At 37.1% G+C, this 14,528-nt stretch overlaps 1 protein-coding gene across 1 annotated transcript in view; it reads right to left on the bottom strand.

The window, feature by feature from the left end:
- The window catches only part of Nadsyn (NAD synthetase), a 370,732-nt gene that overhangs the window by 224,693 nt on the left and 131,511 nt on the right, over window positions 1-14,528 (bottom strand). The window contains exon 7 of the mRNA XM_090382985.1: window positions 12,983-13,071. Within this exon, the coding sequence (XP_090239111.1) occupies window positions 12,983-13,071 (89 nt within the window). The remainder of the gene's footprint in view (window positions 1-12,982; window positions 13,072-14,528) is intronic.

Below are 14,528 nucleotides of genomic sequence, written 5' to 3'. Positions count from 1 at the left end.
AAAAGATATAGAAAAAGTAAAACGTATAGTTACTGAAAAAGGAAAAAAGCATAAAAAATACATTTTATGTACAAGATAAAAACATATAAATAGATATAAAAACATATTGTTGCATATTGCACAACCCTGGTATCTCCTCAAGCGTCATCCACCAGAATTGCACGAAAAGTTAATTAAGTTAAAAAAGTTAATTTTCATTGATATTTGGCTAATTTTATAATGGTAGTTACGAGATCTGCCTTAAACATGTCACAGGGTATCGTGACTCACACAGAAATAGCCGATGGTGATTTACGGGTGAGTCATGATTTAATCCGTTGTGGAACCTGTGGAATGTTTTCCAAGGTTGACCTGGTGACTAATCATAGCTCACCTGGGGATTCTTTTCTTTGTGATCGATGTAAGGAGTGCACCAATCTTAAATTACAATTTGGTGCACTGATGGAACAATTTGAGTCCCTGAAAAACGGGTACAGTCAGTATTCGTATAACACGTGTTTACACTACACGAATTCGATCATACACGATTTATAAATAGGGGAACGATATCTTATATAACACGAACCGAATTCGCTTATGCACGATTTGCCTTTGTGTTTACAAGAAATGGCAGTCGAACGCAGAATCACCCCCAACCGAACGCAACACGATAGGAATGAAGAGAAGATTCTGAAAATGTATTTATGTTTCTTATATCAGTGAAGGGGAAACACATTTCACCATAATAACGTAAAAACCAACACAATTCCAGCTATCGGTATAATTGCAAATGCAATTAGATCGAGTTTACTACCAGTTTATAACAGATTCCACTAGCAGAAACACAACTGGAAATTATTTTTATTGTTTTATGGTAGTAACTCCTAGAAATGTGCTTTAGTAAAATGTGAGGTGTTAATAGTGTATCTCTGCCTTTACGGTGTTGTTTATTCAGTTGCTACACGCGCGCAGCTTTGTTTATGTGTATCAAGCGTGCCTCCTCGTTTTGTAATTGTGCTTTATTCCCTAAAAATGAGTAAAATACTTAAAAGGTGTGAAAAGAAAGCGTCCTGGTGAAGATCATGCAGATTCAGAGAGAAAAAGAAAAGCAATATCGATAAACAGAGGAGGACTGGGTCAAAAATTCTTACCCGGGAAAATTTATAGTGGCCTCATACTATGGTTTATGTCCAAAATCACACCGGCCTCCGGCCCACCGGAGTTTCCCCGGTAAGGCTTATGGCCAGTCCGCCTCTGTCGATAGAGAAAAAATATGAAATTGTGAAACGCTTTGAGCGAAATGAAAGACCATGTGATATTGCACGTGCTACAGACCTAAATGAGGCAACGCCGAGAATTAGAAAGAACGCAGAGAAAATAAAAACAACTTTCACAGCAGGAACAACTCAAAGTGTAATTAAAATCCATTACACAAAGAATTGGAAGAGATGGAATGGCTGTCATCTGTTTGGATAGAAAATCAAACAAAAAACAAGTTTGCTTACGATAGAAGCAAAAGCATTAGCAATATTTTATTATTAGCATTAGTAGAGGCATTTGACGCAAGAAAGCAAGCTTATGCAGCATCAGCCAAAAAAAAAAAAAAAAAAACCACTTCCATTTCACCCCTCTGTTCGTTCAAAATACCTGTCCAGCTGAGCCTTAAACGTATTTAGGCTATCAACTTCCACGACAAGGGATGGAAGTCTGTTCCACCTACCAACCACCCGCTGGCTAAAGGCAAATTTCCGCACGTCTATCCTACATCTGTCTTTCCTCAATTTGAATTTATGCCCTCTCAGGTGATTATTCTGAGCGAGAGGAAGAATCCCATCAGCATTGAGCATGCTCAAACCATTCAAGGCTTTATACACCTCTATCAGATCACCTTGCTGGTGCCTAGTCTCCAGACACTGTAATTCGCAAAACTTAAGCCTTTCTTCGTAAGAGCACCCCTTTGTTCCATTCACTAATCTTGTTGCCCTTCTCTGTTCCAGCAGCTCTACATCCTTCTTGAAATGAGGTCTCCAGGCCTGTATACAGTACTCTAGGTGTGGCCTGACCATTGCCTTATACAAGGGAATAATCACCTCCTTATCCCTGCTAGAAAAATTCCTATATATCATTGACAATACACCATGAGCCACTCCTGCAGCCCGTCTGCACTGCTCAGAGAACTTCATATCTGCCTGCACAACCACCCCCAGGTCCCTTTCATTCTCTACCACTGTCAGTTGATACGTTGCTCTGGGGTTGCTTTTTCCCATATGTAGTACTTTACATTTGTCAATGTTAAACTTCATTTGCCACCTCTCAGCCCATCTGCTCAACCTTTCCAGATCCTGTTGCAGCAGCATAGTGTCAGTAGTGTCCTTGACAACCCTGCCAACCTTCGTATCGTCTGCAAACTTGGACATTAAGCTTGATATACCATCATCAATATCATTTATAAATACAGAAAACAATAAAGGACCCAACACTGAACCCTGAGGGACTCCACTAATAACATTAGTCCACGATGAGCAGTGTCCATTGATTACCACTCTCTGTCTTCTCCCCCTCAACCACCCCTTTATCCATAACAGCAATTTGCCTCCAATGCCACACTGCTCCAATTTGTGCAGCAGTCTTCCATGTGCAACAGTATCAAAAGCCTTTCTAAGATCCAAGTATATAATATCAAAGTTATTCCCTGCATCCAGTTCTTTTGTGACTGCATCATAGTATCCAATCAAATTGGTCAGGCAAGACTTCCCCTTAAAACCATGCTGTGTCCGAGCTATAACTGAAGTCTTGTCTAAATGATCCTGCAGTACTTCTTTAACCAGTGCCTCCATTAATTTTCCGGGAACAGAAGTTAAACTCACAGGTCTATAATTACTTGTGTCAGCCTTTGATCCTCCTTTGTGAATTGGGGTCACATTTGCACATCTCCAGTCCATGGGTACCTCCCCCGAGTCCAAGGAAGCTCTCATAATTATGGCTAAGGGTTTGCTTACTTCCATTGCTGCCTCCTTTAATACAACTGGATAGATTCCATCCACCCCAGGTGCCTTTCTTGTGTTTATCTTCAACAATTTCTCCTCCACTTTACTCTCAGTTATTACAAGATTCTCTAGCTTACTGCCAGAGATGGATGTATAAATTACACAAAATGCCATAACTAATAGGAGAAGAATAGCAGAAAAGGGAAGATTGTAGGCATGAAAAAGAGAAAGAATGTGAAAATCCTATTTGCTATAATGAATTAAGCAGAATTATAGGCTGAAATTGAAGAGCCAATCAGAGAGAAGAACTGTAAAGCAAAAAAATGATTAAATTAAAATAAGGAGCGATAGCCAGCATCAGATATGGGTGGGTAAATTTGGTTATAAGTCCAAAAATGGGGTAGAGAAAACATAAAAGTCAAATCTGATGTTAACTAAAAGTAAAAATTTGATACATGATCTCAGGTACTTCATCAGGGGACTACATCTATGGCTTACAATACCGGGATCCCGGTCATTTTTTTCCGGTATTGAAATACAGGTATCGATACAAAAAATACCAGTTTTTCAGTACTAATTTAAAAAAAATAATTGTTTATAATTTAATCACATAAAGATTATAAAATCACCTTTATGTGATTATGACGTCGTTATCTCTACTAGCAAATGTTGGATAAATCATCGATAGGACACCATGCAACATTGCAACCTGTCCACAATTCTCGGACAACTTGATTATGATGTCGTTATCTCTACTAGCAAATGTTCGATAAATCATCGATAGGACACCATGCAACATTGCAACCTGTCCACAATTCTCGGACAACTTCATGTCTGACCGTATCATAACTCCCAAATCCCGTTCCTCCACTACTGACTTTAGTTCAACTCCACCAAGTGTATAAGTTATTTTGGGGTTGCTGTTCCCCAGGTGTAAGACCTTGCATTTTGCTGAATTAAAGCATAGTTGCTACTTTTCTGACCATCCCGGAAGTCTATCTAAGTCACTCTGAAGAAGCTCTGCTTGGCAGTGATCATTAACTACTCTACTGATCTTTATATCATCTGCAAGTTTAGACCACACACCCTCCATAGATGTCATTTAAGATAATCAAAAACAACAGTGGTCACAATACTGATCCTTGGGGAACCCCACTACTTACATTAACTCAATCTGAGGAAAAACCAATTTATCACAACCCTCTGCCTGGTGCCCTCAAGCCATCATGCTATCCACCTAAGGATTTTCCCTATGATTCCAGCCTGCTCCAACTTATAAAGTAACCATTCATGTGGGACAGAGTCAAATGCTTTGCTGAAATCCAAATAAACAATGTCGAAATTATTCCCTAAATCCAGCTCACGAGTGACCTGTCAAAATGGCTAACCAGATTTGTTAAACATGATTTTCCCTTTACAAAACCATGCTGTGTATCCTACAGAATTCCATTTCCATCTAAATGATCCTGAATTCCACCCTTGATCATCGCCTTCATGATTTTCCCTACTACTGAAGTTAGACTGGCCAGTTGGTAATTTTCTGTTACACTCCTAGAACCACCTTTATGTTCCAATTTAGTGAGTGCATTGAACCATAACTAGCCTTAATGGTTCAATGCACTCACTTGCCGCCTCGTTTAAGATTATAGGTTATAAGCCATCAACCACAGGAGCCTTACTCGCCTGTAGGCGCAAAAGTTCTCATTAAATAATCATTTGAAATTTCAACATCATTAATTACATATTTTTCAACTTCACTTCCATAATATCTCATTGACACAAAGGGTTTTTTTTTATGTAAATATCGATGAAAAGTAACTGTTGAGTTCATCTGACACTTCAGCTATGTTATCTAATACTATCCCACATCCATTACATAAGGATCCAATCTGATTTGTCCTTCTGTTCTTTGCATTTATATATGTTAAGAATTCCTTAACTGCACCCTTTGCACTCTTCTTTATTCCTTATCCCCACTCTTTGCTCTCTCCTAGACTCAGTAAAGATACTATAGTGAAAATTATACTTCACTTAATAAAACATCTTTTTCCTTCAGAAGATGATGAACATAATTCAACCATGGAAGACCAACATGGAACAGAACATCAGTGTTCCGCAAATTCTTTCCAAAATAAGAAATTACCTGACTCCAATGAGATTTTAAAAGACGAGCTTCAGTCGGAAATTAATGAAATACTTTTAATAACTATTTTTGCTAAAAAAGTTCAAAGCCTAGAAAATATGGACTGAGATCGTCTACAATTATCTCAGTACAATAGTACCAGAATAGAATCCGAAAGGGCGTTTTCTGCCACTAATCAAATACTGTATGTACCAAAATTAGATCCATTTTAAACGATCATACTATTGATTGCTTATGTTTCTTAAGAGCTCACTTTTTTTAGACAGGTAGTGTGGATGCTTAAACATAACTAAACTTTGCAGTAAAAATATGTATTTTTTTGTTTTTAGAATAACTGTATTTTAATAATTTTTTTCACAATATTTATTATTGCAATAAAAGTTTATTTAAAACATGAATTCAAGTAATTGCATTACTTGTTTTTTTACTTACTTTATTGCAACCAATTGTCATCAAAATTTATTGAGAAAAATGTTTGTGTTTGGAATACCGGTATTAATACCAGTATCCCAGTTTCATAAATTAAAAATACCGAAATACCGGTATTAAGATTTTTACCGGTATTGTAAGCCCTACATCTGATCATGTATCAAGGACTGTGTTTCTATACTTGTCCATACCCGTGGAAGATAAGCAAATTTAAGAATAAAACTGAGTGAGATAAAAAAAGTGGTAAAGTAGTATAAAACTCACAAAATATGGACAAGGTAGTCCCAATGCAGTGTATGTTTTATAGCAAAATAAATTAAGAAGTATAGTGGTAATAAAATTAAAATAGAAAAATAAAAAATAAGTGTTTATAGTGAAAAAACTAGATGCAAAAATAAGTGGTTATAAGCAAATGATGCAAATTAGAATAAATTTAATGAGAATATGAATATATAATTTAAAGAGTAAATGTATATAAAATTTAATGCAAGCAAATGGTATAAGACAAGGGAGTGAACTGTGGATAGGGAAGGAATAAAAGTGTAAATAATAATAAAAATAAGATGGAGATAGCGAGAGAGTAAGATATAACATTCATATCACCCTCGTATTGTACTAATAGCTTTATGAATGGGAAAAAGTAGAAGTAGAAAGTATAAAGATAAAAAGTTAGGAAAAAGATATTAAAATTAATGTTTTAATATATACAGTGAAACTTCCCTTTAACGGACAGCCATGGGGAATGAGAATGTGTCCGTTAGAGAGAAGTGTCCGCTAACAAGAAGTCTGAGGGAGAAAACAAAAAGAAAGAAAGAAAAATCGTTAAACGTTTAATGTAAAATTAAATTAAAATATATAGAGATTTTGAACAATATTTTTGTAAATAATATACAATTACATACATAAGAGATAAAGAAAAATCGTTAAACGTTTAATGTAAAATTAAATTAAATTATATACAAATTTTGCACAATATTTTTGTAAATAATATACATACAATTGTGCTATGCATATTATGACTTTATCTTAAGAAAAATACATACAGTAATCACTTATTTTCTTCTGCACCTTCTTCCGGCTGATAATTTTGTTTTTAACATTTGTTTGGAGTGAAGAAACCATCGAAAGTCCTTCGGTATCTTCTTCAGCAGCGAAAAACATTTTTAAACGATTTATTTGTATGAGCGCTTCTTCTATTTTCATCGGCGGTTCGTCGTTAATATGTTCTTCAACAGAATGACCTCCTTCCATTTCTTCATCCTCATGAGGAACTTCTTGAAAAATATCAATGATAATGTCGTTGATATCTAGAGCACCATCTTCTGTAGTGAGGTTCGAGTCTATATCTTTGTAGGCAGGGTCACTTGTAGCGGAAGTATCGTACATTATCAATAGATGTTGAAGTTCTTTTTCTTCTTGGTGCTCCACATTGCTGTTCACAACTTCAATTTTTGCGTTTGAGAAGCCAGACATTACAAAACAGTTCATGACAGTTTGTTTTCTAATTGCATTTACTGAAGAAGAAATCCATTGAATTGCATCTAGGATGCTGAGTTTCTTTGCAAGGTCACTCGCACATGTTACATCGTTCATGTTTGCAATGAGATGTCTTAAAACACGTTTTCTGTAGTGAAGTTTAAAATTTTTTATTATCCCTTGATCCAAGGGCTTGACACTCTGCAGATGTGTTTGGTGGCAGAAAAACGATTTGAATGACACAATTCAATGTGTGGGTGAGATGCAGCATTATCCATGAAAAGAATAATTTTTCTGTTTTGACGAATCATGTTTTGGTTAAAGTGACTTATCCATTCGTTCATGATATCTTGTGTCATCCACGCTTTTTTATTAGACTTCCAGTCAACATTCAAAAGATTCAACTTTATGCCCTTGAAACAATGAGGATTTTGTGGTTTTCCTATAACAAGAGGTTGTTCAAAGTCTCCCAGCATATTTGTACACAATAGTACAGTCAAACGTTCCTTAGGAATTTTTCAGCCCTATTCGTTTTTTAGACTCATTGTTTTTTCAGGAAGAGCTTTAAAAAAACAACCCTGTTTCGACACAGTTGTAAATATCCTTAGCTTCAAAATCACGACATAAATCTTCCAATTTGACGGTCCACTCTGTTACAACCCCAGTATCAACAGATCCACCGTCACCACTTACAGTTTTCCAAGAAATTTTATGCCAAGTTTTGAACTTATCTAGCCATCCCACAGAAGCTTTGAACTCATTTACTCCCATAGATTTCGCAACCTCCAAAGCCTTTTCCCTAATAATAGGCCTATTAATGGGAATTTTTTTAGCACGTGCACGACAAAACCACTCATACGTAACATTGTCAATTTGAAGTCCAACAGTTTGCGGGAATGAATTTTGAACCTGATCATTTACGTGTTGCCAAAATTGTTTGAGCAGTTCATTTTTTTTCTTTAGGATGTCGCTTACCTGCATCTTCCCGATTTTGAATTTTGCAGCAAGATTGTGAACACAATTTTTTTCCGATCATACGCATTAATGAGTTCGACTTTATCTTTTAAAGTTAAATGTTTACGAGAAGACATTGTGCACTTCACACGACACTGAACAAAACTGAAAACTGAAACTCAAAAGACGAAAGGCCGAAAAAATCCCCCCCCCGTACACACCGAATTCATCAGAAGTTTTACACATGCCTTAAAATTCTTGAAAAAGGGTTTAGAACTGTGACGTAAACCTTGATAAAATTCAGAGAATCGGAAATAGAAAATAAACACACGATTGAGGCAATATGTGGAAGAAACGTTCCTAGAAAAAGGGCGGTGAGCTCGCCCGCTGTCCGTTATTGGGAGATCAAATTAAGTGCTAATCTAAACGAAACAGTGCAGATTGCCTGTCAGCATCCGTTACAGAGAATGTCCGCTAGACAGAAGCTGAAAACACGTCAAAACCAATAGAGGAGAGTTGGGGAATTTAAAAATGTCCGTTGTAGAGAGATGTCCGTTAAAGAGAGGTGTCCGTTAGGAGAAGTTTCACTGTATATATATATGAAGCACGAAAGGAAAAAGGAAGAAAGAGGGGAAGATTTATGGATAAGAGCCACTGATAGACAGAAAGCACCAAATGACCATAATAAATATGTGCTATTTATTAATGAAAGTTGAAGAGAAAAGAAAAGAAAAAAAAAAAGAGAAATGGGAGAAGACAAAGGGGAAAGATGAGACAAGCAAAAGGAGGAAGTATAGATATCGAAAAAGAAAAAAGCAAGCATAATAAAAAAAACGCATTTTATGCACAAGATAAAAAATATATTGTCACATATTACACAACAATTGATAGCTAAGGTATAACGTAAAACTATATAGCGAAATACTTATTACTGCATTAGCTTAGGATAGTAGTGTATGGTCAAAGTATAGTATACTAAATTAATCAATTAAATTAATTAACCTTATTAATTTTCATTGTTAATTAATTAAATCGTATTTAAACAGAAATCATGCCCCAGACTAGAGCAGCAAAGCAACGTGCACAAAGCAGCGGGAGTGCTCTGGCTCGGGGGAGAACCAAAGGAGGGCGATTCTCCAATGCTTCACAGCCTAAAGAAACATGCTTTTTTTTTTTTTTTTTTTGGTAGTTGTGCATCGGCTTCTGTGGCCATAATGCACCTCCCAAGGTTTTTTCAGTACTTTGATCCAAGCCCGAGGCGGGATTTGAACCCGCGACCTTTGGGTTGCCAGGCAGGCACTTTACCCACCTGGCCAGCCCGGTCGGCAAAGAAACATGCAACTTATGAAATGTTTGCAGACCTTTCTGGGATAGGACATGACATTGCCAAGGAGAATGTCTGTGTGTGCTCGATGTAAGCAGTGTGAAGAAGTTAGGTGCAAACTCAACGTTGTTTTGGGCCTTTATGAGAGCTTGAAGAACAGGATAGATGCCCTCGAAGGACTTAAATTGGGGAACCCATCAAGCTCTCAGCTACCTACATCAATACCAGAGCTTGCACTTGATCATCAGGTAACATAGGGGCAACCTTCAGGAGAGAATGCACTGGTCCCACAGGAGCTAATAGCATTGTTAAGATTTTTATACTCAATTGGAGTGTGCTTCAGAAAGTTTGTACTTCTTAATGATTTCCATCTTTAGGTTTGCCTCCCCTACTCTTTCTGCCTCTTCCAAGGAAGTTTAAGCAGCAGATCTACAGAGGTGAATTATATTTAAAAGAGGTTTCTGTTTTTAAACAATTTCAGCAAAAGTGTGTTTAAAAATGGTCTTATCTTTGATGATTTCTTTATCTCTTGATACATAACAAAATTGGTTATGTATCAAGAGACAAAGAAATGTCTGTGTTATTTTATGGTTATTTTATATTGCTGAATCTTCTTTTCAGTTTTCCAATAGGGCAATTCCTAGTGAACAGTGCATGCATTTCAGTTGGTCTGATGAACAGTCTGCATGATACTATTTATGTCAACTACATGCAGTGCAAATGGCAAAGTCACAATAGACATTTTCAGAATGGCCATACTTTTGGCATTAAAAACATAAGTTGGGTTAGGAATGTAAGGTCTTATAGGACAATTAAGGTATCTTGCTTTGATACATATTGGAGGGTTGAAGGAATCAAGAGTGATGATTATGTTCCAAGTAGGAACCAAAATGTTGTCTCACCTGGTTAAGCACATACTTTATATGTATTTTTCTGTGGTGTGCAGTTCTTCCTCTTACAGATTAAAGATATTCCACTTGGTTAATCACACATCAAGAAGTACTGAAGGTTGCACAAGAATAAACTCTGAGTATTTCTCCCATCATAGGCCTCCGTAGCCGAGTGGTCAGGAGCGGGAGTGCAGTAGCACACACTCTTTGAGTAGACCGGGGTTCAAGCCCCTGACTGCTGAATACAGTCGATCTGCCAACCCGCAATGGACCAGCGTGGCAGATTATGGTCCATTTTCCCTCAGCATGAATTGTTGAGGAGGCTTCCATCCCTGCAGTGGGTTGATAATGGCTGCACTTTACCTTTTTTTTATTTATTTCTCCCAAGCTCTTGGTTTTTTTAGCTGATCTGATTCTTGCTCATTTCATATATTGACTAATAAGTTTCTTGATCTTATGCTTTGCAGTGTTTTAGGAGGTCATATTAGATTCTCCAGGTAGGTTGTACTTTAAAGAGTAACAGCATACTTAAAGATTTGTCTTGAATTACAAGGTACATGGCAGGGTTTCATTTTTTTCAGTCCATTTTTTTTTTTTTTTTACTTATCCTTCTAGTTTACTGGCCCAATCAGGAGAAGGCCACTAGAGTGGTCAAGTAGTACAGAGGTTAGCTGGTTAGTAAAAAAGAGAAAAGAAAGGCAAGTTTCCTTTCCAGACCTTACTTACAGCTCATCAACCAAACTACTTGTATTGACATTAACTAAAAAAACTAAACAAGAACAGTCACTTGGAGAAAGCTTTATATAAAGTATAAAGAGCTGCTTGGTTACAAAAAATGTTTGGCATCTATCAGATGATGACAAGTGACATTTCTGTCATTAAAAGTAAGGCAGCAGTTTTAATCTCAGGAAAATGTGGAATAGGACAATCCAAGCTACTACATGATCTCTATTCAACTGGGAAGACAATGTGTAGAGGGAGAACATGGTTGAGATGAAGAATAACTTTAAAAATGCTGTAAGGAAAAATATATGTATGGGGAGGGGGGGGGAGATTCAAAAAAGATTTGTATTCACCCAGAAGTAGTTGTGATAAAAAGATGAAATTTTTTTTTCTGATACCTTGAAATCTCTATAGTAACCACACAAATTTTTGTTTCTATTTGATGATTCATTCTTTTTTTTTTTTGCAGCACTAAATTAAGTGATTTAGTTCCTCTTTCTGCAGGGGAAAATACCTAAACCAATCTACAAAGAAATGATCACTATATATGGAGAAGACTGCCCAGTGTTGTTGCACATTGGTATAAACAATTCAAATGTGAAAGGAACTTCATAAATGATGAAGAAATCCCAGGATGCACAGTAAATGCTGTAACAGAAGAGTGTTGCCAAAAATTGAGGCATTAATCTTGGAAGATCAACATATTAGCATCAGAGAACTAGCTGCAGATCTAAATCAGTGTAGGGTCTGTGGAGCACATCTCCCAGACTTCCTTCTGACTTCTTACCAGAAGAACGAAAAGGGCAGAAATGTGCCAGAAAAAACAAGAGGATTTTTTTTTAAACAAATGCCAAAACAATGCAGAATCACTACCCTCCAAAAAAGGGCAATGGTGCATGCAGAATCACTACCCTCCAAAAGAGGACAATGGTGCAAGCAAGTGCTGGCAAGGTGATGCTATCAGTTTTTTTGGATCAGCATGGTGTAATACTAACAGATTACCTTCAGATTAACTATTCCAACCTTCTCACAAAGCTACATGCTGCTATAAAAGAAAAAAGATGGGGAAAGCTTTCAAAAGGTGTGCACGTGCTCCACGATAATGCCCCTGCACATTTCTCGCATGCTGTTGTCAGGTGTGCCCTGCTTATTCCCCAACCTTGCACCTTCAGATTTTTTCCGCTTTTCTGCCTTGAAGTTCTTTCTACATAGAAAACACTTTGATGCTGATGAAGCGATTTCTGCTGCTGAGTTGTAGTTTGAAGGACAGTCAGAGGACATCTACAAAAGTGACCTCTGGAATTGAGAGGTGGCAAAAATGCATCATTTTGTCTGGTGATTATGTTGAAAAAGTGTAATACGTGGTGTTTGTTTCAACCTTCTATCACAACTGCTTCTGGGTGAATATAAATATTTTTTGAACTCCCTTTGTATATCATTAAACAATATAACATGGAATAGTTATAGAGCAATGAAACTGAAAAGTATATGACAATTATAAATGTAACAGTGCACCCGAAAACAGTGGCATTGTTACACTTTCTCTAACAGTACCACTTTCTTTCATGGCAGCTCAGTCAGCACAATCTGCCACTTGTTAGGAGAGGTCTGGGTTTGATTCCTATCAATGACTGGAGGAATTTAAATCCTCTTCAATCAAGAATATGCGGGGGTCATTCCCTGACCTTTCCGCATCCTCTGTATTTTGGTGGTGACGGGCTCGAAACCCCGGTCTAATCAAGAAGCGTGTGCTACGTACTGTTGCTCTTTCCCACCTGGCTACGGAGGTGCCCCAGCAGTAGAAGAATCAAGGCTGTAATTAGCCAATCTCAGACGGAAGCAGTAGGGTTTCCCTGTGAATTATTTAGCCCTCACAATATGCAAATTGCTTGTGAGCACACACTTCTAAAGAAAAATATACAATAAAAATATGATCTTGTGCTGGTAAAAAAAAAAAAAATGTAAGAACCACAGAAATGATTAAGCTGATGAAGGCTAAGTATGAAAAATGGCTGGTAAAAAGAGCAAGAAAAGCAGATCTAGTTTTAAGAATTTTAATATTTGTTTGTAAACTTACCTACATGAATTCCAAAGCTCTTCACATATTTCATAGCCAATACAAGTATCCAAAGTGCGTATTACGCCATCACCAAATGGTACAGTTTCCTGAAAATGCAATAAAATGAAAATTTTTTTATGGCTTACATACATGATGAATGTTCAGGTTTTAATGCAATAGATGTGCTTCATACTACTAATGCTATATTTGAGTGCTGATAATGCATAAAGGCAAACCTAATGTCTTGTAATCACATATCTCATGACAAGTCTCATGATGCACTCACAATCTGGCTGACTCCTCACAATATCATGTGGAAAAGAAGCAAGAAATCTGTCAGATAATGGGTCAAACATGCTGTCCACACAAAATTGCAAAAATTCTGCCACCATAGTTCTAGCCATCCCAAAGAATTATATTGTGGTGGAAAAACCCTGTACCTAGACATAACAAGAAGCTGTTTCATGCTGTAATGTTTCATAGCTCTCTGCACACAAGTGAAGAAACTGTTACTGCTATATCAACCTTCACATAACTTCAAGCTATGGTAACACAACATGAGGAGTCTTGTGTTGAGGTTTGAACTACATCTGTCGTTGTGGAAGTTGATAGGTTGAATAAATTTAAGGAGGAACTGGACAGGCATTTGGAGGCAATGGTGATTTTTTTTTTTTTTTTTTGGCTGATGCTGCATAAGCTCATACACTTGCTTTCTTGCATCACATGCCACTACTACTACTACTACATACTGCCTCTATCTAAGCAAGTTGTCTCTGAAATAAAGCTGGCACTGAATGTACACATGAGATCAATCAGCTGATGGCAAAAAGAGCATTCCTTTAAACTGATGTGCAAAGCAATTTGAAGTAGTAGTAGTAGTAGTAGAGGCATGTGATGAAGTAGTAGTAGTAGAGGCAAAAAGCAAGCAAGAAAGAAAGATGCTACATAAGCTACATATGAGCTTATGTAGCATCAGTCAAAAAAAAAAACAATTTCACACATCCATTCCCTCTAAAAGTTTGTCCAGTTTCACCTTGAATTTATTTAAGCTATCAACTTCCATAGTGACAGATGGAAGTTTGTTCCAGCAATCAATTACCCGCTGGCTAAAGGCAAATTTCCACACATCTATTCTGCAACTGTCTTTCCTCAATTTGAATTTATGCCCCCTCAGGTTTGTAATTTGAACAAGCAGAATCCCATCAGAATTGAAGCCTGCTCAACCCATTCAAGGCCTTATACACCTCAATCAAATCACCTCGAAGGTGCCTAGTCTCCAGATGCTGCAATTTGCAAAATCTAAGCCTTTTTTGGTAGGGGACCCCCTTTGTTCTATCACTGACAATACACCATGGCCTGCTCTGGCAGCCTGTCTCACTGCTCAGTAAACTTTGTATCTGACTACACAATTACTCCCAGGTCTTTTTCTCTTTTTCATTTTCTACCACCCTAAGTGCAATACTGCACCACTGGCATATTTCTCTGGGGTTACTTTTTTTTTGTTAATGAAAACCCCAAACACGAAAGGTATCAAAACCTATAGTACTTAGTACCGTGCATGGGT

The sequence above is a fragment of the Mastigoproctus giganteus genome, chromosome 10, assembly GCF_048544385.1.
Source record: "Mastigoproctus giganteus isolate SK-2022 chromosome 10, ASM4854438v1, whole genome shotgun sequence".
NCBI classification, from domain to species: Eukaryota; Metazoa; Arthropoda; class Arachnida; order Uropygi; family Thelyphonidae; genus Mastigoproctus; species Mastigoproctus giganteus.
The sequence above is the reverse complement of the archived record's forward strand: the minus strand, read 5'-3'. Positions and strand labels throughout refer to the sequence as shown.